General features: G+C 42.5%; 3 protein-coding genes across 3 annotated transcripts; all 3 read left to right on the top strand.

Moving 5' to 3' along the window:
- The first annotated feature begins 167 nt into the window (after positions 1 to 167).
- LOC310793213 (C-C motif chemokine 4-like) lies at positions 168 to 4,095 on the top strand. Its single transcript, XM_083654972.1, has 3 exons — positions 168 to 298; positions 2,532 to 2,640; positions 3,684 to 4,095. The coding sequence occupies exons 1-3, from the start codon at positions 232 to 234 to the stop codon at positions 3,769 to 3,771; spliced, it is 264 nt and encodes an 87-aa protein (XP_083511098.1). The 5' UTR covers positions 168 to 231; the 3' UTR covers positions 3,772 to 4,095.
- A 1,500-nt stretch (positions 4,096 to 5,595) lies between these two features.
- Positions 5,596 to 9,664, top strand: LOC310792683 (C-C motif chemokine 4-like). The gene is made up of 3 exons (XM_083654405.1): positions 5,596 to 5,724; positions 8,134 to 8,263; positions 9,254 to 9,664. Exons 1-3 carry the CDS (start codon positions 5,658 to 5,660, stop codon positions 9,339 to 9,341), a joined length of 285 nt encoding a protein of 94 aa, XP_083510531.1. The 5' UTR covers positions 5,596 to 5,657; the 3' UTR covers positions 9,342 to 9,664.
- Positions 9,665 to 10,647: 983 nt separating this feature from the next.
- LOC310792813 (C-C motif chemokine 4-like) lies at positions 10,648 to 14,406 on the top strand. Its single transcript, XM_083654566.1, has 3 exons — positions 10,648 to 10,731; positions 12,867 to 12,981; positions 13,998 to 14,406. Exons 1-3 carry the CDS (start codon positions 10,665 to 10,667, stop codon positions 14,089 to 14,091), a joined length of 276 nt encoding a protein of 91 aa, XP_083510692.1. The 5' UTR covers positions 10,648 to 10,664; the 3' UTR covers positions 14,092 to 14,406.
- The last annotated feature ends 7,465 nt before the right edge of the window (positions 14,407 to 21,871 follow it).

Raw genomic sequence — 21,871 nt, 5'->3', positions numbered from 1 at the left:
ATCTCATCTTCACTCTGTCAGGTGGGCGGTGCCGTGTGTCCCATCCCTTCAAGCTGCCAACCCAAACTAGCAACACACTCTGCTAACTGCTAACTGGCTGCTGGGGGCTTCAAAAGGTGGAGACTTTTTCATGAATATGCATATTTGAGAGATACTGAGAGTATATGACTGTGAAGCAGCAGCTAGAAGGTGCTCAGAGACCAGAGGAAGACCCCAGAGGAACATCACACCATGAAGACTCTGTGCCTGACACTGGGACTGCTGCTGCTGCTCTCAGGCTGCTGCAATGCAAACCCGGGTAAGTCTGCTGCTCCAGCCTCTCTACTCTGCTTTGTCGTGATATACTTACATGAATGAAATGATCATATACCTGCAGAATTCTACATTAAGACTCCATGCCAAGGTAGTGATCTCAAATAGCTTTTGATTCTCTTTGACTATATTAGGTCGCTCAGTTGGTCCACAAAAAGTTCACCACCCTTTGGCGGCCACAGTTTTCGCCCTATAGGAGGCTGAAATTTGGCATGGAGGTCAAGTGTGTGTGTGTGTGTGTGTGTGTGTGTGTGTGTGTGTGTGTGTGTGTGTGTGTGTGTGTTCATGCCAAATGGCTAAAAGGGGGCAGCAGTGGGGGTACAAATTAAGAAATGCAGGGTAGCAGAACTACAGGCTGCACCTGCCATCCTGCATTCTATTCCATTATATTTGGAGTTGTCACCTGATGGCTGTATTTTGTGTTTTCCTTTACATAAGACATTTCTACCATAAATTGATGCAGAAAAGGCATAAATTGGTGTATGAAAAAAATCACCACAATGCAGGAAATTAATTGTTTGAGGAGCCCCCAGACCCCCAATCTAATGTGTCCCCCTCAAAGAATTGTGATAAAGAGCCAAGAGATAGGCCTGTGGAAAAACGTCCTCTATTTTCATACAGGATCATGAAGTGCTGTTTTTGGTTGTCTTCATTGTTATGTATTTTATCTTGTATTTGTCTTTATTGTCATACATTGCGTAGGCTATGGATGATTATATTGTATGACGGAAAAAGAAAAAAAAGAAAAGAAAGTATTATATGAAAGGTAGCCGATATCCAATTTAACTTACTGTGGCTCAGGAGGTATAGGGCACCTTCATTCTGCATGTTTTTTTTTTTTTTTTTTTTTACTAATTATTTTATTTACTTTACAAAACTTAAAATAAAATACACAAGAGAAAACCTAACAGATGAGACTACTACCAAACACTACATTACTGTACATCGCAACAACACTCTCCCACCCGCACCCCCACCCAGCATCTCAGCTGCCACAAATATTGATAATAAAAGACAGATTTATTTCTATTATGTTTGAGCAGCAGACTTTATCCCACAGACACCTCCCCACCCCCTTGATACATCACTTAATGACTGGACATTTTACATAGACTTATTACATGAATATTTACATGGACTCGACTATGTCACTTTAGAAGGTCTTTAACTTTGCACTTTATAATTTATAAATATAAGAAATATTAGAATATGAGTAGAATTACGGAACATTAATACTCATCATTGTATGTTTAGTAATGTAATGATGTACACTATATTTATGTTAATGTAATGTACATTTATATTATATAGCGCTTGCACTGTTCACTGTTGCTTTTGACCGTGCTCAAAGACACTTTACAAACACAGGATAAAACAACTTTAATAAAGAGAGAAAAATATTAAAATAGATGAGAGAGGGATAAAATATTATAGGTCAAAAGCAACAGTGAAAAGGTGGGTTTTGAAGGCTTTTTCTTTGTGGAAAGATGACATTAGAGTATGAAAGACAATGAGTTTTGCCCTGTCAGAGCCCGCCCCTGTCACAGCTTTAGCAAAGAGATACATACAGCACCTGTGATGCTTGTCAAAGTATAAATGTTATGATCATATTCAAACTGACAGTGACATAGAGATTTACAATGGTGAGCATTTCTTCGCCTTTACCACTGGGAGGGCCTGCTTCATATTTTGCTATTGATCGCTGCGCTGCATATACTGCACAAAGACAAATCCCTCGTTTGTAACATATTTACTCACTATGAATATACTATCTTGAATCTTGAATAATGTGTTTTGGCATAATGTAATAATCTCTGAGTTTCATTTGTGGTAATCTTCGAGGTATGAAATAAGACCTGTGAACAAATTTATAATATATCAATTTGATGGTCTGTCAGTGGTACGCAACCAAGTTGCTCTACTCAGGAGCCACATTGACAATAAATACATAAATACATAAATAAAACATCTTTATTTATTTATTTTAAGTAGGACTGAAAAGAACTACCCATAGGAGCCACATGTCGCTCTAAAGCGTCGGGTTGAGTATCAATAGGTGGATTATTGGATTTCCTTGTAAAAACGGTATATTAACACCGTACTACAAATGATTTGAACAAGAATGTTTTTATATTATCATAAGAAATTGACATGCTAAAAAGGTTATGACTCCATTGCCAGATTGTTAATAACTACATTGATTGCCATGTCTTTCACAGATGGAGTCATGGGACCATGCTGTTTTGTATTCTCCACAACAAGGATCCAAAAAAACAAGATTACCTACATTGAAGAGACCGACAGCAGATGCGCGGTACCGGCATTTGTGTATGTCTGCTTCACTCTAACACTTGTCCGATCCATAAATTAATCATAAGACATTTTCAAGTAAATGTCTGTTATGCTGCTCTATTGCTAACTGATATAACACAATAACCATTCGACCTATAGGTGCAAAATTGCCTGCTCATGTAAAATTAAATAAATGTAATATTTCAGACAAAGATTACATACTAGCAATGTACCTGGCGTTGCCCGGGTTAAATAGGCACAAAGCAATACAACTGCACCTTCCTTTTGCTTAGCCAGAAGTGATGGTGGTTTCTAGGACTTTCCAGATGGTTTCCAGAGGACTTTACAACCTGTCCATGACTTTAGCCAGATCATAACAGACCACCACCATGCAAAATGTCAGCCCAATCTGACCTGGGGTGTGGGCATGCTTTAAAGAAACATGCAGACACACGCACGCACGCACGCACGCACGCACGCACGCACACGCACACGCACACACACACACACACACACACACACACACACACACACACACACACACACACACACACACACACACACACACACACACACACACACACGTGGTTTCCAGACCAAAATTTAAATCCAGAAGGCCGCCATATTCGCATAACGTGATCAGCCCGTGACGTCAGTCAAGTTCAAGTATGACGTCAGTTCATCCTAGTACATATAGCGAGGGTTCTACGTCACCTCCCTCTCTGGCGGATCATAGCAGTGGCTGGCATCACGGCTGGTCATCTCCTCTGAAGCTGTTGTTTTGCCCCACCCACCTGCAACACACACACACGCACGCACGCACGCACACACACACACACACACACACACAACTTCAACTTTATTATAGATCAGCATAATAACATTATCACAAGTATAACCATTATAAATACTAACCACAATAAACAATCATACACATATTTGCATCAGCCTTTTCTTAGGTCCTGGATTAATAGCAACATATTGCTGTATAAAAATGAGATCAAATGAGTTTTAGCAGAGATCTAACTTTGATGTTGATGAATTTTCTCCCTTGTGTCTTTACTTTTTGAACCATGCAGGGTCACCACTGTCAGAGGCAGAAAACTCTGCTACAGCCGCCATGAGCAGTGGGTGAAGACACTTTACGACCAACTGCAACAGGCCTAGGACCATCAGCTGTCATGTTTAACGGCCAAAATATCATGCATGATGTCTCTGTCTGACATTAGCTTATGCACTCTTTATTGATAGCATTTGATTAAAATTGAAACATTTGTATTTTAAAATGCATTATTATTGTAACAGTGTTATCCATTGAATGGATTGTATTCATTTAATGAACAATCAATTATTGTAAAACTAGAATATAAACATCAATAGTGCCTTGTTTGGCTACATTCTGAATTATAGTCAGTTTTTCTCTGCTGTATCCTGTTACTATTTGCTGCTGCAGTGACCAAAGTTCCTGATGGGGATCATTAAAGTTTCATCGCATCATAAAACATACTCATATATGCATTTATTACATGTGCGGTGACCTGGGAGAACCCTTCACATGTCACTGCTACACATTGTTGGCAATGAGCCAAAGAAGGTAGAAAATGAGTTTTGCAGCTATTTGAGTGATTTGGTTACTTTCATCTCCGTAGTACATCATGACAAATCATTATTTTCCTAAAACTAAAGGAAAAGTATTTATGTTTATGTTTTTGGTGGAATGCCACTGTAGAAAATATGGTGTGGAATGTTTCAAGCTGGAGTGTCAAAGTCATTTTAGTTCACTGGTCACATGGGACCCAATTTGGTCTCAAGTGGGCGACACAACCTGAAACTTTTCCTGTTTCCTTTAGTGTAATTAAGTAATTAAGCCTACAGGTACATTTTAAGAACACGGTTACACATAGGGTTATCAGCCACCATATGCCCATCATATCAAATCTACTGTCTGTGACTGCATTCCTAACACAGATAACTACAGCCTATGTCTTTACCTCTCACTAAGTTGCAATGGCTTCCTATCAGCTTCAGCAAATTAATAACAGTGTTCCCGATAAGGAATCAAACCTTCACTTCACTCATCATGGCAGGTGCTGATGGTGCAGAAGCTGTGATATCATCTCAAGTGTTGAGCTCCTGAAACATCACACATTAGAATTCAGGCCTTGGGATTAAGCCCAGCATATTATGTTCCAACTCACTGAGCTGTCTTCAAACCATCTCTTCCATACAGATTATACTGTCTATTTACAATGTGTTTATGTTAAAATGTTAAAATAAATGATACTTGAATACTACTTGATTCACAGGAGCGTTACATAGCGTGCAAACAGATAGCATCAAGAGATGCTGCTGGTCTGTGGTATTGTGCAGGTTTATCTTCACATCTTGATGGTGGCGTGTCAACAGTCAGCCATATTGGTGATTGAAAAGTTGGTGGAAATTTACTGCCATGTTTTATATGATCATGAAGTTAATCTTCATGGATTAGATTAGATTAGATTAATCTTTAATTGGTTAAGGGAAATTGGATAAGGCAGATATGAGCATATATGAGATATGAGCAGTACTTTTTTTTTAGCACGAGTATATTTGAGCTTTTTTTTTTTGCATACATGCAACATACATACATATCATGTGATCTACAGCAACCTCAAGAAATACTGAGGTCAGGTGTGACTTTGAAGACAGTGAGTGAGTACAGAAGAACATGGCAGAAGCAATGGACATGATTTTCATCTTAACTGTTTTGATATCTGCTGAAAGTAATAATAATAGACAGATTTAGTATTGGCTATGGACAGATTTTGGACAGATGTTTCATCTCATCTTCACTCTGTCAGGTGGGCGGTGCCGTGTGTCCCATCCCTTCAAGCTGCCAACCCAAACTAGCAACACACTCTGCTAACTGCTAACTGGCTGCTGGGGGCTTCAAAAGGTGGAGACTTTTTCATGAATATGCATATTTGAGAGATACTGAGAGTATATGACTGTGATGCAGCAGCTAGAAGGTGCTCACAGATCAGAGGAAGACCTCAGAGGAACATCATCACACCATGAAGACTCTGGGCCTGACACTGGGACTGCTGCTGCTGCTCTCAGGCTGCTGCAATGCACAACCGCGTAAGTCTGCTGCTCCAGTCTCTCTCTACTCTGCTTTGTCGTGATATACTTACATGAATGAAATGATCATATACCTGCAGAATTCTACATTAAGACTCCATGCCAAGGTAGTGATCTCAAATAGCTTTTGATTCTCTTTGACTATATTAAGTCGCTCAGTCGGTCGACAAAAAGTTCACCACCCTTTGGCGGCCACAGTTTTCGCCCAAGGAGGCTGAAATTTGGCATGGAGGTCAAGTGTGTGTGTGTGTGTGTGTGTGTGTGTGTGTGTGTGTGTGTGTGTGTGTGTGTGTGTGTGTTCATGCCAAATGGCTAAAAGGGGGCAGCAGTGGGGGTGCAAATTAAGAAATGCAGGGTGGCAGAGGTACAGGCTGCACCTACATCCTGCATTATATTCCATTATATTTAGAGTTGTCACCTGATGAGATGAGATAAACTTTATTGTCACTACATGGTACAAGTATCACGAGCAAAATTCTGCTTGGTTCCCTCTCAGAGTCGGCGAGCAAAACCGGGACGCCATAGAACAGCGTCAGCAATTTGTTGACGCTCTTCTATGGCGTCGAGTTGTCAGCTGATGCCTGTATTTTGTGTTTTCCTTTACATAAGACATTTCTACCATAAATTGATGCAGAAAAGGCATAAATTGGTGCATGAAAAAAATCACCACAATGCAGGAAATGAATTGTTTGAAGAGCCCCCAGACCCCCCAAAGAATTGTGATAAAGAGCCAAGAGATAGGCCTGTGGAAAAACATCCTCTATTTTCATACAGGATCATGAAGTGCTGTTTTTTGGTTGTCTTCATTGTTATGTATTTTGTCTTGTATTTGTCTTTATTGTCATACATTGCGTGAGCTATGGATGATTATATTGTATGACGGAAAAATAAAAATAAATAAAATAAAGTATTATAATAAGGTAGCCGATATCCAATTTAACTTACTGTGGCTCAGGAGGTATAGGGCACATCCATTCTGCATGTTGTTGTTTTTTTACGAATTATTTTATTTACTTTACAAAACTTAAAATAAAATACACAAGAGAAAACAGATGAGACTACAACACTAACTAATACCAAACGCTACATTACTGTACATCGCAACAACACTCTCCCACCCGCACCCCCACCCAGCGTCTCAGCAGCCACAAATATTGATAATAAAAGGCAGGTTTATTTCTATTATGTTTGATCAGCAGACATTATCCCACAGACACCTCCCCACCCCCCTTGATACATCACTTAATGACTGGACATTTTACATAGACTTATTACATGAATATTTACATGGACTCGACTATGTCACTTTAGAAGGTCTTTAACTTTGCACTTTATAATTTATAAATATAAGAAATATTAGAATATGAGTAGAATTACGGAACATTAATACTCATTGTATGTTTAGTAATGTAATGATGTACACTATATTTATGTTAATGTAATGTACATTTATATTATATAGCGCTTGCACTGTTCACTGTTGCTTTTGACCATGCTCAAAGACACTTTACAAACACAGGATAAAACAACTTTAATAAAGATAGAAAAATGTTAAAATAGATGAGAGAGAGATCAAATATTATAGGTCAAAAGCAACAGTGAAAAGGTGGGTTTTGAAGGCTTTTTCTTTGTGGAAAGATGACATTAGATTATGAAAGACAATGAGTTTTGCCCTGTCAGAGCCCACCCCTGTCACAGCTTTAGCAAAGAGATACATACAGCACCTGTGATGCTCGTCAAAGTATAAATGTTATGATCATATTCAGACTGACAGTGACATAGAGATTTACAATGGTGAGCATTTTTTCCCCTTTACCACTGGGAGGGCCTGCCTCATATTTTGCTATTTGCTATGTGTGTTTGCTGTTGATAGCCACACTGCATGCAAAGACAAATTCCTCATTTGTAATTTACTCACTATGACTATTAAATTCATCTTGAATCTTGAATAATGTGTTTTGGCATAATGTAATAATCTCTGAGTTTCATTTGTGGTAATCTTCGAGGTATGAGATAAGACCTGTGAACACATTTATATATATATATTTTGATTTGTCTGTCAGTGGTACGCAACCAAGTTGCCCTATCAGGAGCCACATTGACAATAAATACATAAATAAATAAAAATAAATCAAACATCTTTATTTATTTAATTTATTTATATATTTTAAGTAGGACTGAAAAGAGCCACAACTACCCATAGGAGCCACATGTAAAGCGTCGGGTTGAGTATATGGGTGGATCATTGGATTTCCTTGTAAAAACTGTATATTAACACCACAGATGTAGTACTACAAATGATTTGAACAAGGATGTTTTTATATTATCATAAGAAACTGACATGCTAAAAAGGTTATGACTCCATTGCCAGATTGTTAATAACTACATTGATCGCCATGTCTTTCACAGGTGGAACCGACACACTGCTGCCGATGGGACCATGCTGTTTCTATTTCTCCACAACAAAGATCCCGAAAAACAAGATTACCGACATTGAGAGGACCGACAGCAGATGCAAGATGGGACAGGGATCATTTGTGTATGTCTGCTTCATTCTAACACTTGTCCAATCCATAAATTAATCATAAGACATTTTCAAGTAAATGTCTGTTATGCTGCTCTATTGCTAACTGATATAACACAATAACCATTCGACCTATAGGTGCAAAATTGCCTGCTCATGTAAAATTAAATAAATGTAATATTTCAGACAAAGATTACATACTAGCAATGTACCTGGCGTTGCCCGGGTTAAATAGGCACAAAGCAATACAACTGCACCTTCCTTTTGCTTAGCCAGAAGTGATGGTGGTTTCTAGGACTTTCCAGATGGTTTCCAGGACTTTACAACATGTCCATGACTTTAGCCAGATCATAACCCACCACCATGCAAAATGTCAGCCCAATCTGACCTGGTGTGTGGGCATGCATTAAAGAAACATGCACACACACACGCACACGCACACACACACACACACACACGTGTGGTTTCCAGACCAAAATTTCAATCCAGAAGGCCGCCATATTCGCATAACGTGATCAGCCGGTGACGTCAGTCAAGTTCAAGTATGATGTCAGTTATGACGTCAGTTCATCCTAGTACATATAGCGAGGGTTCTACGTCACCAGCTCCCTCTCTGGCGGATCATAGCAGTGGCTGGCATCACGGCTGTTCATCTCCTCTGAAGCTGTTGTTTTGCCCCACCCACCTGCAACACACACACACACACGCATGCAGGCACGCACGCAGGCACGCACGCACGCACACACACACACACACACACACACACACACACACAACTTCAACTTTATTATAGATCAGCATAATAACATTATCACAAGTATAACCATTATAAATACTAACCACAATAAACAATCATACACATATTTGCATCAGCATTTTCTTAGGTCCTGGATTAATAGCAACATATTGCTGTATAAAAATGAGATCAAATGAGTTTTAGCAGAGATCTAACTGTGATGTTGATGAATTTTCTCCCTTGTCTCTTTACTTTTTTAACCTCTGCAGGGTCCACACTGTCGCAGGCAAACAGGTCTGCTACAGCCCCCATGTGGTGTGGGTGCAGACACTTTACAACCAACAGCAACAGGCCTAGGACCATCAGCTGTCGTGTTTAACGGCCAAAATATCATGCATGATGTCTCTGTCTGACATTAGCTTATGCACTCTTTATTGATAGCATTTTATTAAAATTGAAACATTTGTATTTTAAAATGCATTATTATTGTAACAGTGTTATCCATTGAATGGATTGTTTTCATTTAATGAACAATCAATTATTGTAAAACTAGAATATAAACATCAATAGTGCCTTGTTTGGCTACATTCTGAATTATAGTCAGTTTTTCTCTGCTGTATCCTGTTACTATTTGCTGCTGCAATGACCAAAGTTCCTGATGGGGATCATTAAAGTTTCATCGCATCATAAAACATACTCATATATGCATTTATTACATGTGTGGTGACCTGGGAGAACCCTTCACATGTCACTGCTACACATTGTTGGTAATGAGCCAAAGAAGGTAGAAAATGAGTTTTGCAACTATTTGAGTGATTTGGTTACTTTCATCTCCGTAGTACATCATGGCAAATCATTATTTTCCTAAAACTAAAGGAAAAGTATAAATTGTTTATGTTTTTGGTGGAATGCCACTGTAGAAAATATGGTGTGGAATGTTTCAAGCTGGGGTGTCAAAGTCATTTTAGTTCACTGGTCACATGGGACCCAATTTGGTCTCAAGTGGGCGACAAAACCTGAAACTTTTCCTGTTTCCTTTAGTGTAATTAAGTAATTAAGCCTACAGGTACATTTTAAGAACACGGTTACACATACTGTAGGGTTATCAGCCACCATATGCCCATCATATCAAATCTACTGTCTGTGACTGCATTCCAATAGACCCTTCCATGATTGGGATTTGGAAACCCTCATTAGTGTTTTGCTTGCACCTGTGTTTACCCTGGCTTCTCGACACAAAATGGCCCCCGTGAGAAGGGTCTATTGATGGCAACACAGAGAACTATTATGTCTTTATCTCTCACTAAGTTGCAATGGCTTCCTATCAGCTTCAACAAGTTGGTGGAAATTTACTGCCATGTTTTATGATCATTAAATTAATCTTCATGGATTAGATTAGATTAATAATAATAAAATAATAATAATGGACAGATTTTGGACAGACGTTTCATCTCATCTTCACTCTGTCAGGTGGGCGGTGCCGTGTGTCCCATCCCTTCAAGCTGCCAACCCAAACTAGCAACACACTCTGCTAACTGCTAACTGGCTGCTGGGGGCTTCAAAAGGTGGAGACTTTTTCATGAATATGCATATTTGAGAGATACTGAGAGTATATGACTGTGAAGCAGCAGCTAGAAGGTGCTCAGAGATCAGAGGAAGACCTCAGAGGAACATCACACCATGAAGACTCTGTGCCTGACACTGGGACTGCTGCTGCTGCTCTCAGGCTGCTGCAATGCATCAACGCGTAAGTCTGCTGCTCCAGTCTCTGTACTCTGCTTTGTCCTGATATACTTACATGAATGAAATGATCATATACCTGCAGAATTCTACATTAAGACTCCATGCCAAGGTAGTGATCTCAAATAGCTTTTGATTCTCTTTGACTATATTAAGTCGCTCAGTTGGTCCACAAAAAGTTCACCACCCTTTGGCGGCCACAGTTTTCGCCCTATAGGAGGCTGAAATTTGGCATGGAGGTCAAGTGTGTGTGTGTGTGTGTGTGTGTGTGTGTGTGTGTGTGTGTTCATGCCAAATGGCTAAAAGGGGGCAGCAGTGGGGGTGCAAATTAAGAAATGCAGGGTAGCAGAACTACAGGCTGCACCTGCCATCCTGCATTCTATTCCATTATATTTGGAGTTGTCACCTGATGCCTGTATTTTGTGTTTTCCTTTACATAAGACATTTCTACCATAAATTGATGCAGAAAAGGCATAAATTGGTGTATGAAAAAATCACCACAATGCAGGAAATGAATTGTTTGAGGAGCCCCCAGACCCCCCACCTAATGTGTCCCCCTCAAATAATTGTGATAAAGAGCCAAGAGATAGGCCTGTGGAAAAACGTCCTCTATTTTCATACAGGATCATGAAGTGCTGTTTTTGGTTGTCTTCATTGTTATGTATTTTATCTTGTATTTGTCTTTATTGTCATACATTGCGTAAGCTATGGATGATTATATTGTATGACGGAAAAATAAAAATAAATAAAAGTATTATAATAAGGTAGCCGATATCCAATTTAACTTACAGGAGGTATAGGGCACCTTCATTCTGCATGTTTTTTTTTTTACGAATTATTTTATTTACTTTACAAAATTTTAAATAAATAAACAACAACACTCTCCCACCCGCACCCCCACCCAGCATCTCAGCAGCCACAAATATTGATAATAAAAGACAGATTTATTTCTATTATGTTTGATCAGCAGACATTATCCCACAGACACCTCCCCACCCCCCCTTGATACATCACTTAATGACTGGACATTTTACATAGACTTATTACATGAATATTTACATGGACTCGACTATATGTCACTTTAGAAGGTCTTTAACTTTGCACTTTATAATTTATAAATATAAGAAATATTAGAATATGAGTAGAATTACGGAACATTAATACTCATTGTATGTTTAGTAATGTAATGAGGTACACTATATTTATGTTAATGTAATGTACATTTATATTATATAACGCTTGCACTGTTCACTGTTGCTTTTGACCGTGCTCAAAGACACTTTACAAACACAGGATAAAACAACTTTAATAAAGAGAGAAAAATATTAAAATAGATGAGAGAGATCAAAAATTATAGGTCAAAAGCAACAGTGAAAAGGTGGGTTTTGAAGGCTTTTTCTTTGTGGAAAGATGACATATGAGTATGAAAGACAATGAGTTTTGCCCTGTCAGAGCCCGCCCCTGTCACAGCTTTAGCAAAGAGATACATACAGCACCTGTGATGAAAGTATAAATGTTATGATCATATTCAGACTGACAGTGACATAGAGATTTACAATGGTGAGCATTTTTTCCCCTTTACCACTGGGAGGGCCTGCTTCATATTTTGCTATTGAGCGCTGCGCTGCATATACTGCACAAAGACAAATTCCTCGTTTGTAACATATTTACTCACTATGAATATACTATCTTGAATCTTGAATAATGTGTTTTGGCATAATGTAATAATCTCTGAGTTTCATTTGTGGTAATCTTCGAGGTATGAAATAAGACCTGTGAACAAATTTATAATATATCAATTTGATGGTCTGTCAGTGGTACGCAACCAAGTTGCTCTACTCAGGAGCCACATTGACAATAAATACATAAATACATAAATAAAACATCTTTATTTATTTATTTTAAGTAGGACTGAAAAGAGCCACAAGTACCCATAGGAGCCACATGTCGCTCTAAAGCGTCGGGTTGAGTATCAATGGGTGGATTATTGGATTTCCTTGTAAAAATGGTATATTAACACCGTACTACAAATGATTTGAACAAGAATGTTTTTATATTATCATAAGAAATTTACATGCTAAAAAGGTTATGACTCCATTGCCAGATTGTTAATAACTACATTGATCGCCATGTCTTTCACAGATGCACCCAATACGATGGCAACATGCTGTTTCCAATTCTCCATAACAAGGATCCCGAAAGCCAGGGTTACCAACATTGAGAAGAGCGACAGCAGATGCCAGAACCCGGCATTTGTGTATGTCTGCTTCACTCTAACACTTGTCCAATCCATAAATTAATCATAAGACATTTTCAAGTAAATGTCTGTTATGCTGCTCTATTGCTAACTGATATAACACAATAACCATTCGACCTATAGGTGCAAAATTGCCTGCTCATGTAAAATTAAATAAATGTAATATTTCAGACAAAGATTACATACTAGCAATGTACCTGGCGTTGCCCGGGTTAAATAGGCACAAAGCAATACAACTGCACCTTCCTTTTGCTTAGCCAGAAGTGATGGTGGTTTCTAGGACTTTCCAGATGGTTTCCAGGACTTTACAACATGTCCATGACTTTAGCCAGATCATAACCCACCACCATGCAAAATGTCAGCCCAATCTGACCTGGTGTGTGGGCATGCATTAAAGAAACATGCACACACACACGCACACGCACACGCACACGCACACACACACACACACACACACACACACACGTGTGGTTTCCAGACCAAAATTTCAATCCAGAAGGCCGCCATATTCGCATAACGTGATCAGCCGGTGACGTCAGTCAAGTTCAAGTATGACGTCAGTTATGACGTCAGTTCATCCTAGTACTTATAGCGAGGGTTCTACGTCACTTCCCTCTCTGGCGGATCATAGCAGTGGCTGGCATCACGGCTGTTCATCTCCTCTGAAGCTGTTGTTTTGCCCCACCCACCTGCAACACACACACACACACGCATGCAGGCACGCACGCACGCACGCACGCACGCACACACACACACACACACACACACACACACACACACATGCACACAACCTCAACTTTATTATAGATCAGCATAATAACATTATCACAAGTATAACCATTATAACCACAATAAACAAACAATCATACACATATTCGCATCAGCATTTTCTTAGGTCCTGGATTAATAGCAACATATTGCTGTATAAAAATGAGATCAAATGAGTTTTAGCAGAGATCTAACTGTGATGTTGATGAATTTTCTCCCTTGTGTCTTTACTTTTTTAACCCCTGCAGGGTCCACACTGTCGCAGGCAAACAGTTCTGCTTCAGCCGCCTTGAGCAGTGGGTGCAGACACTTTACAACCAACAGCAACAGGCCCAGGCCTAGGACCAGCAGCTGTCGTGTTTAACAGCCAAAATATCATGCATGATGTCTCTGTCTGACATTAGCTTATGCACTCTTTATTGATAGCATTTTATTAAAATTGAAACATTTGTATTTTAAAATGCATTATTATTGTAACAGTGTTATCCATTGAATGGATTGTATTCATTTAATGAACAATCAATTATTGTAAAACTAGAATATAAACATCAATAGTGCCTTGTTTGGCTACATTCTGAATTATAGTCAGTTTTTCTCTGCTGTATCCTGTTACTATTTGCTGCTGCAGTGACCAAAGTTCCTAATGGGGATCATTAAAGTTTCATCGCATCATAAAACATACTCATATATGCATTTATTAAATGTGCGGTGGCCTGGGAGAACCCTTCACATGTCACTGCTACACATTGTTGGTAATGAGCCAAAGAAGGTAGAAAATGAGTTTTGCAACTATTTGAGTGATTTGGTTACTTTCATCTCCGTAGTACATCATGGCGAATCATTATTTTCCTAAAACTAAAGGAAAAGTATTTATGTTTATGTTTTTGGTGGAATGCCACTGTAGAAAATATGGTGTGGAATGTTTCAAGCTGGGGTGTCAAAGTCATTTTAGTTCACTGGTCACATGGGACACAATTTGGTCTCAAGTGGGCCAGACAAAGAAAACTAATGCATAATAACCATAGATATTTCAAGATTTCAAGATTATTTTATTTATCCCAAGGGAAATTTGTCTCGGACATACTGTACATACAGGCTGCTACATACAAAACAATAGTGCAAACCACAAGACAGTGCAAACATGTGCAAACATACAATTAAAGTGCAAGTGCATCATATCAATCAATCAACTCTTTATTGACAGATAAGGTCCAATATGAAGACACACAAGCAAAAAAAACAAAAAAACACTACATTTAAAACACAAAAATAAAACAATCAGAACACTAAAGTAAGGCACTATACCAGTGTTTCCATAGTTCCATAGTTACAGTAGATGCTTACTATGACCCGAGTTTAGGAGACTAACTGATATGGGGATGAAAGAGTTCTTGTATCTGTTGAGGTATCATTTTTTGTTTTTAATTGGGACTCTGTAGCGTCTACCAGATGGAAGCAGTTGGTATTCTATATGCGAGACATGGGAGGGGTCAGCAGTCATTTTCCTAGCTTGTCTAATTACAAAGCATTTGGAGGGTGGGATGGTTTCTCACCCCCATCACTTTCATTGCCGTGTTAACCAGTCTATTGATTTGTGATCTTGACTTAACTGATAAGTTGCCAAACCAAACAGATAGTTATAGATTATAACTATCTATAAAGATGATTATAGATAGTATATAATAAACCTACAAATAACAGTTCAATCAGGAGAGGCCAGTTGGTAGGATTAGACAAACTTTATTTAGCAATCGGCGTGCATGGCAAATGCTTTGGCGCTTGACTCCATTGGCCAGTGGCGCTGCTCTTGAGGCAGAGGAGGGCGCCTGCATGGGCTAGGAGATCCCCCCCCCGTCGGGGATCGGGAGTCAAGACTCGTTGGTGGTGGACTGGGGAGGTGGGTGGGGCAAAACAACGCTTCGGAGGCCAGCTTCAAGGGAGATGGACTGCCGTGGGCTGCTGCTGCTATGATCGGCCAGAGAGAGAGAGGTGACGTAGAACCCTTGCTATATATATGAGGATTAACTGACGTCATGTTTGACGTCATAGCAGACGTCATACTAGGATTTTTTTTGACCACGTTGAGATCGGATTACGCGTGAGTGGCCTTCTGCTTGAACTATGGTCTGGAGACCTCACTTCAATCAGGAGAGGCCAGTTGGTAGGATTAGACAAACTTTATTTAGCAATCGGCGTGCATGGCAAATGCTTTGGCGCTTGACTCCATTGGCCAGTGGCGCTGCTCTTGAGGCAGAGGAGGGCGCCTGCATGGGCTAGGAGATCCCCCAAAAGGAAGATCTGATTACCGGAGTTTAATTGAGATCTGCAGGCGCCAGTAGTTGATCGCACTATTCCGGCCTTCGACCTTTTTAGCGACTTACAGCTATTTGCGGCTGGCGCTCCCAACTCGGTCGGGCACCTCGCGATAGCGCTTCCCAGCTTGGCCTACCTGGCCGCCTTGGCGCTTCGCGATCGTACTTTCCGGCCTTCGACCTTTTTTAGCGACTTACAGCTATTTGCGGCTGGCGCTCCCAACTTGGTCGGGCCTTCGATCTTGCTTTTCCTGCCTTCGACCTTTTTAGCGACTTACAGCTATTTGCGGCTGGCGCTCCCAACTCGGTCGGGCACCTCGCGATAGCGCTTCCCAGCTTAGCCTACCTGGCCGCCTTGGCGCTTCACGATTGTACTTTTCCTACCTTCGACCTTTTTAGCGACTTACAGCTATTTGCGGCTGGCGCTCCCAACTTGGTCGGGCCTTCGATCTTGCTTTTCCTGCCTTCGACCTTTTTAGCGACTTACAGCTATTTGCGGCTGGCGCTCCCAACTCGGTCGGGCACCTCGCGATAGCGCTTCCCAGCTTAGCCTACCTGGCCGCCTTGGCGCTTCACGATTGTACTTTTCCTGCCTTCGACCTTTTTAGCGACTTACAGCTATTTGCGGCTGGCGCTCCCAACTCGGTCGGGCACCTCGCGATAGCGCTTCCCAGCTTAGCCTACCTGGCCGCCTTGGCGCTTCGCGATTGTACTTTTCCGGCCTTCGACCTTTTAGCGGCTAACGGCTATTTGCGGCCGGCGCTCCCAACTCGGTCGGGCCTTCGATCTTGGTACATTAGAATTTAGCTTGGCGCTTCCCGGCTTGGCCTACTTGGCTGCCTTGGCGCGACTACCCTGACTTTCTGCTCTCTCTTTCTCTTCCCCCCCCCAAAAATGAGCCGGGGAGTTTACTGCGCCTTGCTGGCGCCGTGCTTTCGGGGAGCCACCACCAACGAGACATTTTCTTCATCGGCACGGAAGTCCGGGACATTGTTTGTTGCCATGCTCACCGATTTAAGGGAGGAGGGTTCTTTGGGCCGCCAGTATGGCCGCCTGCTCCGGGCGGATGTAGCTGGAGAATGCCGATGACGACCAGCGGCCCATTTGCTGGAGGGAGGCGGAGGACACTCCTTGCTCGGCGGCCGAGGTGGCCGCTCCGATCCTGAAGGAGTGGCTGGAGTAGTTCTTTGTCGGGAGGTTGCATTGCTGGAGCGTTTGCTTGAGGTGCAGGGTGAACCAGGATCTTGTCATGTGGTGACAAGGTGCGATGAGGAACAGGGGGGCCGAGGGGCCGGTCCGAGGCCTGAGCCTGACGTAGTGAGCCATGGACGAGAAGGGGCAGAAGGGGGAATTGTTCCGGGCGATGACGATGTGCCGATGAGGGCCAGCGGCCCGTTTGCTGGAGGGAGGCGGAGGGCACTCCTTGCTCGGCGGCCGAGGTGGTCGCTCCGATCCTGAAGGAGTGGCTGGAGTAGTCCTTCGTCGGGGGTTGCATTGCTGGAGCGTCTGCTTGAGGTGCAGGGTGAACCGGGATCTTGTCGTGTGGTGACAGGGTGCGATGAGGAGCAGGGGAGCCGAGGGGCCGGTCCGAGGCCTGAGCTTGACGTAGTGAGCCATGAACGAGAAAGGGCAGAAGGGGGCTAGTGCCTTCCTGTATGCTATTGTGTGCTGGGGCAGCGGGGCTCTCTGGCTGCGGTGTCAGAGAAGGGAACGTTGTCCAGGCTACGCTCCATCGTGAACAATGACTCGCGCCCACTCCACGGCGTGCTAGTCGAACGCAGGAGTACGTTCAGTGAGAGACTGATTCCACCTAGATGCAGTACGGAGAGGCACAGGAAATCATTCCTGCCTGTGGCCATTAGTCTATTTAATGCCTCTCTTAAAGAGCACCTCGGAGACGCTCAGTCTCCCTGAGACTGAGCCAGCCGATAGGTTAACTGTGCCTGGCTGAGCCACGTGTGGCGTATAGGGCAAGCCGACTTAATATAGTCCAGGGTGCAATAATGATAATTGACACGGAATGTATACTTACCTGACGTGTTTTGTATTTTGCTACTTAGACATTCCACTTATTTTTGCTTCTAGCGCATTTACTAGTTATTGTATGCTATGTTGTGTTTTTTTTTTTTTTTTGCTTATTGCTTAATATTGTTATGCAGTAACACTCATTCTAGCTGATGCTCAGACAAGCTCCGTGGGCCAGGGGTGTTAGAATGGCCCCTTGCGTGGTTATTATTATTATTGTTGTAATTATTATTATTATAATTATTATTATTATTGTGACTCCCGCTGGCCATTTGCCAGAAGCGATTTCCGCTTAGGCGTCGGAGATAGGCAGGCTGAGATGCCCGCTGGGTAGAATAGTCAGATCACAGGCCAAATAACTTGTCAGTCAGCTTCGCTTTATTTAGTCAAAGCCCGAGGGACACCTACGGTACATGTGGTGTTTTCAGGGCAATGTAAGACAGTATTTCTGTTTGGTGGGGCGGGCCGTTGCGGGCAGACGGAGTATTAAAGAGATGAGAATACGTCTGATTATAGGCATTATAGGCAAAACACAGAGATCCCTAGTACAGTTTAGTGCACGAGTGCTCAAGAAGGCGCACGAGGTAATCAATGACTCCGCGCGTGTCCTTCATGTCTGTTTTGACTTAATGCCATCAGGAAAGCGCTTTAGACAGCCTGCCTGCGAAACAAGCAGGAGGAAGTTTGGTTTGGTTCCAGAGGCCATTCGACTGGTGAACAGCCACAGTACGAGAAGTGGTCAGTTTATCTAGACTAGGTCTGTACCTTGACCTTTTGATTTGAACCCTTGAACAAGTCTAATATGTACTTGGATTGTATTGGCTGAAATTAATTTGTATTGATCTGACACCTATATTCCTTTGTGGTGTTGGATACACTGTAATCAGGGATCTTGCTTTATCAGTGTCATTTATTGTATTTATTGTTTTGTATTTTTTTTTTTTTTTTTTTTTTTTGGATGTGTACAGAATACAGCTTGTTTGCAGTATTCATGCCTTAAATTGCCCTTTGCGGGACTGGACTGGTAGATTGCCCGTTTAAATGCTGAAGTACTGATACTTTCCTCATGGGTCCTTTCGCGTCCACGGGTGACTGGTCCTCCGGGGTATGCTCGGTGTGGTGTGGTCGTCAACCCCGTCCTTGGTAGAGCAGGTAGCTCTTGAGAGAGGCGGGCAGGGGCAGTCCGTGGATTCTGCTCAAGCGGTCCCTTCCTAGAGCCGCCCGCACGGAGCGCCTGCACAGGTCCATCAGAGGGAGGGGATCCGGATCGAGTCCGTTTATGTACCGGATTCGTATTTCGCAGTGTCCCCACACGGCGCTCACTGCGGGGTACACCTTCCTGCCCTTAAGTCCTCCGAACGCCACCCCTAGGTCGTGTCCGTCCACTATGAAACCTAACGTCCCCTCGTCCATGTCCAAGACGACTAACAGAGCGAGTCTGGTATTATGAAGGTGTCGTCGGGCTCCAGGAAGGGGGGTGATAGTGGAGTTGTTTTTTTAAGATTGTTGTTCAAATAAACCCCCTCAGATCGGCTGACGTTAAGAAATTATCATTGTCATCATCACAGAAGCTTCCTAATTTAATTTTATCAGTCACCATCAGTCACATGGGGTCACTGGGGACCCAGAGGTAGAAAATAAACAAACTCAGCTGCGTGTAACAGCAAAGATAATTGAGAATGAGAAGGCAAGAGTATATAGTGCCTTTTTGAAAACAGCGCTGCGGCCATTTTGGCCTGAAATACGGCTCCTTGCTGGGGCAGAAGCTTAGTCTCCAAAATGGCGGATTGGCTGTGTGCTGTCGCATCTTTACGATAAAAGGTCTCTGGTTACCGTGAACCTCCGTTTCACAAACAACAAGGAGAGAGACAGCTACTTTTCACACTCTGTTTTGGATTAAGAGGATGTCCTGAAGTGTGACGGTGGATTAAAGACTTGATGAAAAACGTCATGTGATCTGGTGGATTATAGTCTTCGTGACAGAAAGAACAGGACACCCGATGGATTAATGTTACATGGATGCGAGTTTTACTGCCGAGTGCGACTTTCTGCTTGACTGCATGTAACGTTAAACTTTTATCGTCCATGAATTCCTGGGAGTGCTTATTCTTTTCGTGAATGGATTATTTTACGTCGCTGGATTTGGAAGGGAAAGCAGGTTGCACTACATTTCAGCTGTTGCCGCCAGAATGAACCGTTCGCCCCATGGACCTTTCGGTCTGCCCAGAGTGCCCGAGATGCCACGGCGCTCCGGCTTCAGCGCTTCTCCAAGCCGCTTCCCGTCAATCACCGTGAATCTGCCCGGCGGCCTGGAGGTCAGTGCGACCAGGAAGTACGTGGCGTCTCGCGGCGGCCCCGCGGCCTGCATTTCCCCAGCGGCTCCCGGCTCTCGGGGCGGCTGCCTCTACTGGTCTTCGCCCGCGGCCTCTCGCACGTCCGCGCCGATCGGCCTCTCCCTCCGGCACGCTCGCACGCGTTCTTGGGCGTCCGCGGCGCGGCGCTTCGTCTTCTGCTCTCCTACCGGGGCCGTCGCAGTGGCGCGCGGGGGGCTATGCTGGCAGCCTGTGGTCCGGTCGCTTCGCCAACGTCTTCGTCAGACACCTCGGAAGGCAAGTACGCTCCGTGGCCGGTCCGGGACAGGGGACCGATGACTGAACTCGACATGCCAGGAATGGGAATATCCACGGGTAGAGAAGGCTTGTGGGTGCTGATTCGGTCTGCGGATCTGGTGCAAAACAACGCTTCGGAGGCCGGCTTCAAGGGAGATGGACTGCCGTGGGCTGCTGCTGCTATGATCGGCCAGAGAGAGAGAGGTGACGTAGAACCCTTGCTATATATATGAGGATTAACTGACGTCATGTTTGACGTCATAGCAGACGTCATACTAGGATTTTTTTTGACCACGTTGAGATCGGATTACGCGTGAGTGGCCTTCTGCTTGAACTATGGTCTGGAGACCTCACAACCTGAAACTTTTCCTGTTTCCTTTAGTGTACGTAATTAAGCCTACAGGTACATTTTAAGAACACGGTTACACATAGGGTTATCAGCCACCATATGCCCATCATATCAAATCTACTGTCTGTGACTGCATTCCTAACACAGATAACTATAGCCTATGTCTTTACCTCTCACTAAGTTGCAATGGCTTCCTATCAGCTTCAGCAAATTAATAACAGGGTTCCCGATAAGGAATCAAACCTTCACTTCACTCATCATGGCAGGTGCTGATGGTGCAGAAGCTGTGATATCATCTCAAGTGTTGAGCTCCTGAAACATCACACATTAGAATTCAGGCCTTGGGATTAAGCCCAGCATATTATGTTCCAACTCACTGAGCTGTCTTCAAACCATCTCTTCCATACAGATTATACTGTCTATTTACAATGTGTTTATGTTAAAATGTTAAAATAAATGATACTTGAATACTACTTGACTCACAGGAGCGTTACATAGCGTGCAAACAGATAGCATCAAGAGATGCTGCTGGTCTGTGGTATTGTGCAGGTTTATCTTCACATCTTGATTGTGGCGTGTCAACAGTCAGCCATATTGGTGATGAAAAGTTGGTGGAAATTTACTGCCATGTTTTATATGATCATGAAGTTAATCTTCATGGATTAGATTAGATTAGATGAATCTTTAATTGGTTAAGGGAAATTGGATAAGGCAGATATGAGCATATATGAGATATGAGCAGTACTTTTTTTTAGCACGAGTATATTTGAGCATTTTCTTTTTTGCATACATGCAACATACATACGTATCATGTGATCTACAGCAAC

This window comes from Poromitra crassiceps (genome assembly GCF_964638095.1).
Source record: "Poromitra crassiceps genome assembly, chromosome: 18".
Classification (NCBI taxonomy): Eukaryota; Metazoa; Chordata; class Actinopteri; order Beryciformes; family Melamphaidae; genus Poromitra; species Poromitra crassiceps.
The sequence above is the reverse complement of the archived record's forward strand: the minus strand, read 5'-3'. Positions and strand labels throughout refer to the sequence as shown.

Coding starts and splice junctions, on each gene's coding strand:
- LOC310793213 (XM_083654972.1), top strand. CDS start 232: ATGAAGACTCTGTGCCTGACACTGGGACTGCTGCTGCTGCTCTCAGGC. Junction 299..2,531: donor CTGCTGCAATGCAAACCCGG/GTAAGTCTGCTG, acceptor TGTCTTTCACAG/ATGGAGTCATGGGACCATGC. Junction 2,641..3,683: donor TGCGCGGTACCGGCATTTGT/GTATGTCTGCTT, acceptor TGAACCATGCAG/GGTCACCACTGTCAGAGGCA.
- LOC310792683 (XM_083654405.1), top strand. CDS start 5,658: ATGAAGACTCTGGGCCTGACACTGGGACTGCTGCTGCTGCTCTCAGGC. Junction 5,725..8,133: donor CTGCTGCAATGCACAACCGC/GTAAGTCTGCTG, acceptor TGTCTTTCACAG/GTGGAACCGACACACTGCTG. Junction 8,264..9,253: donor ATGGGACAGGGATCATTTGT/GTATGTCTGCTT, acceptor TAACCTCTGCAG/GGTCCACACTGTCGCAGGCA.
- LOC310792813 (XM_083654566.1), top strand. CDS start 10,665: ATGAAGACTCTGTGCCTGACACTGGGACTGCTGCTGCTGCTCTCAGGC. Junction 10,732..12,866: donor CTGCTGCAATGCATCAACGC/GTAAGTCTGCTG, acceptor TGTCTTTCACAG/ATGCACCCAATACGATGGCA. Junction 12,982..13,997: donor TGCCAGAACCCGGCATTTGT/GTATGTCTGCTT, acceptor TAACCCCTGCAG/GGTCCACACTGTCGCAGGCA.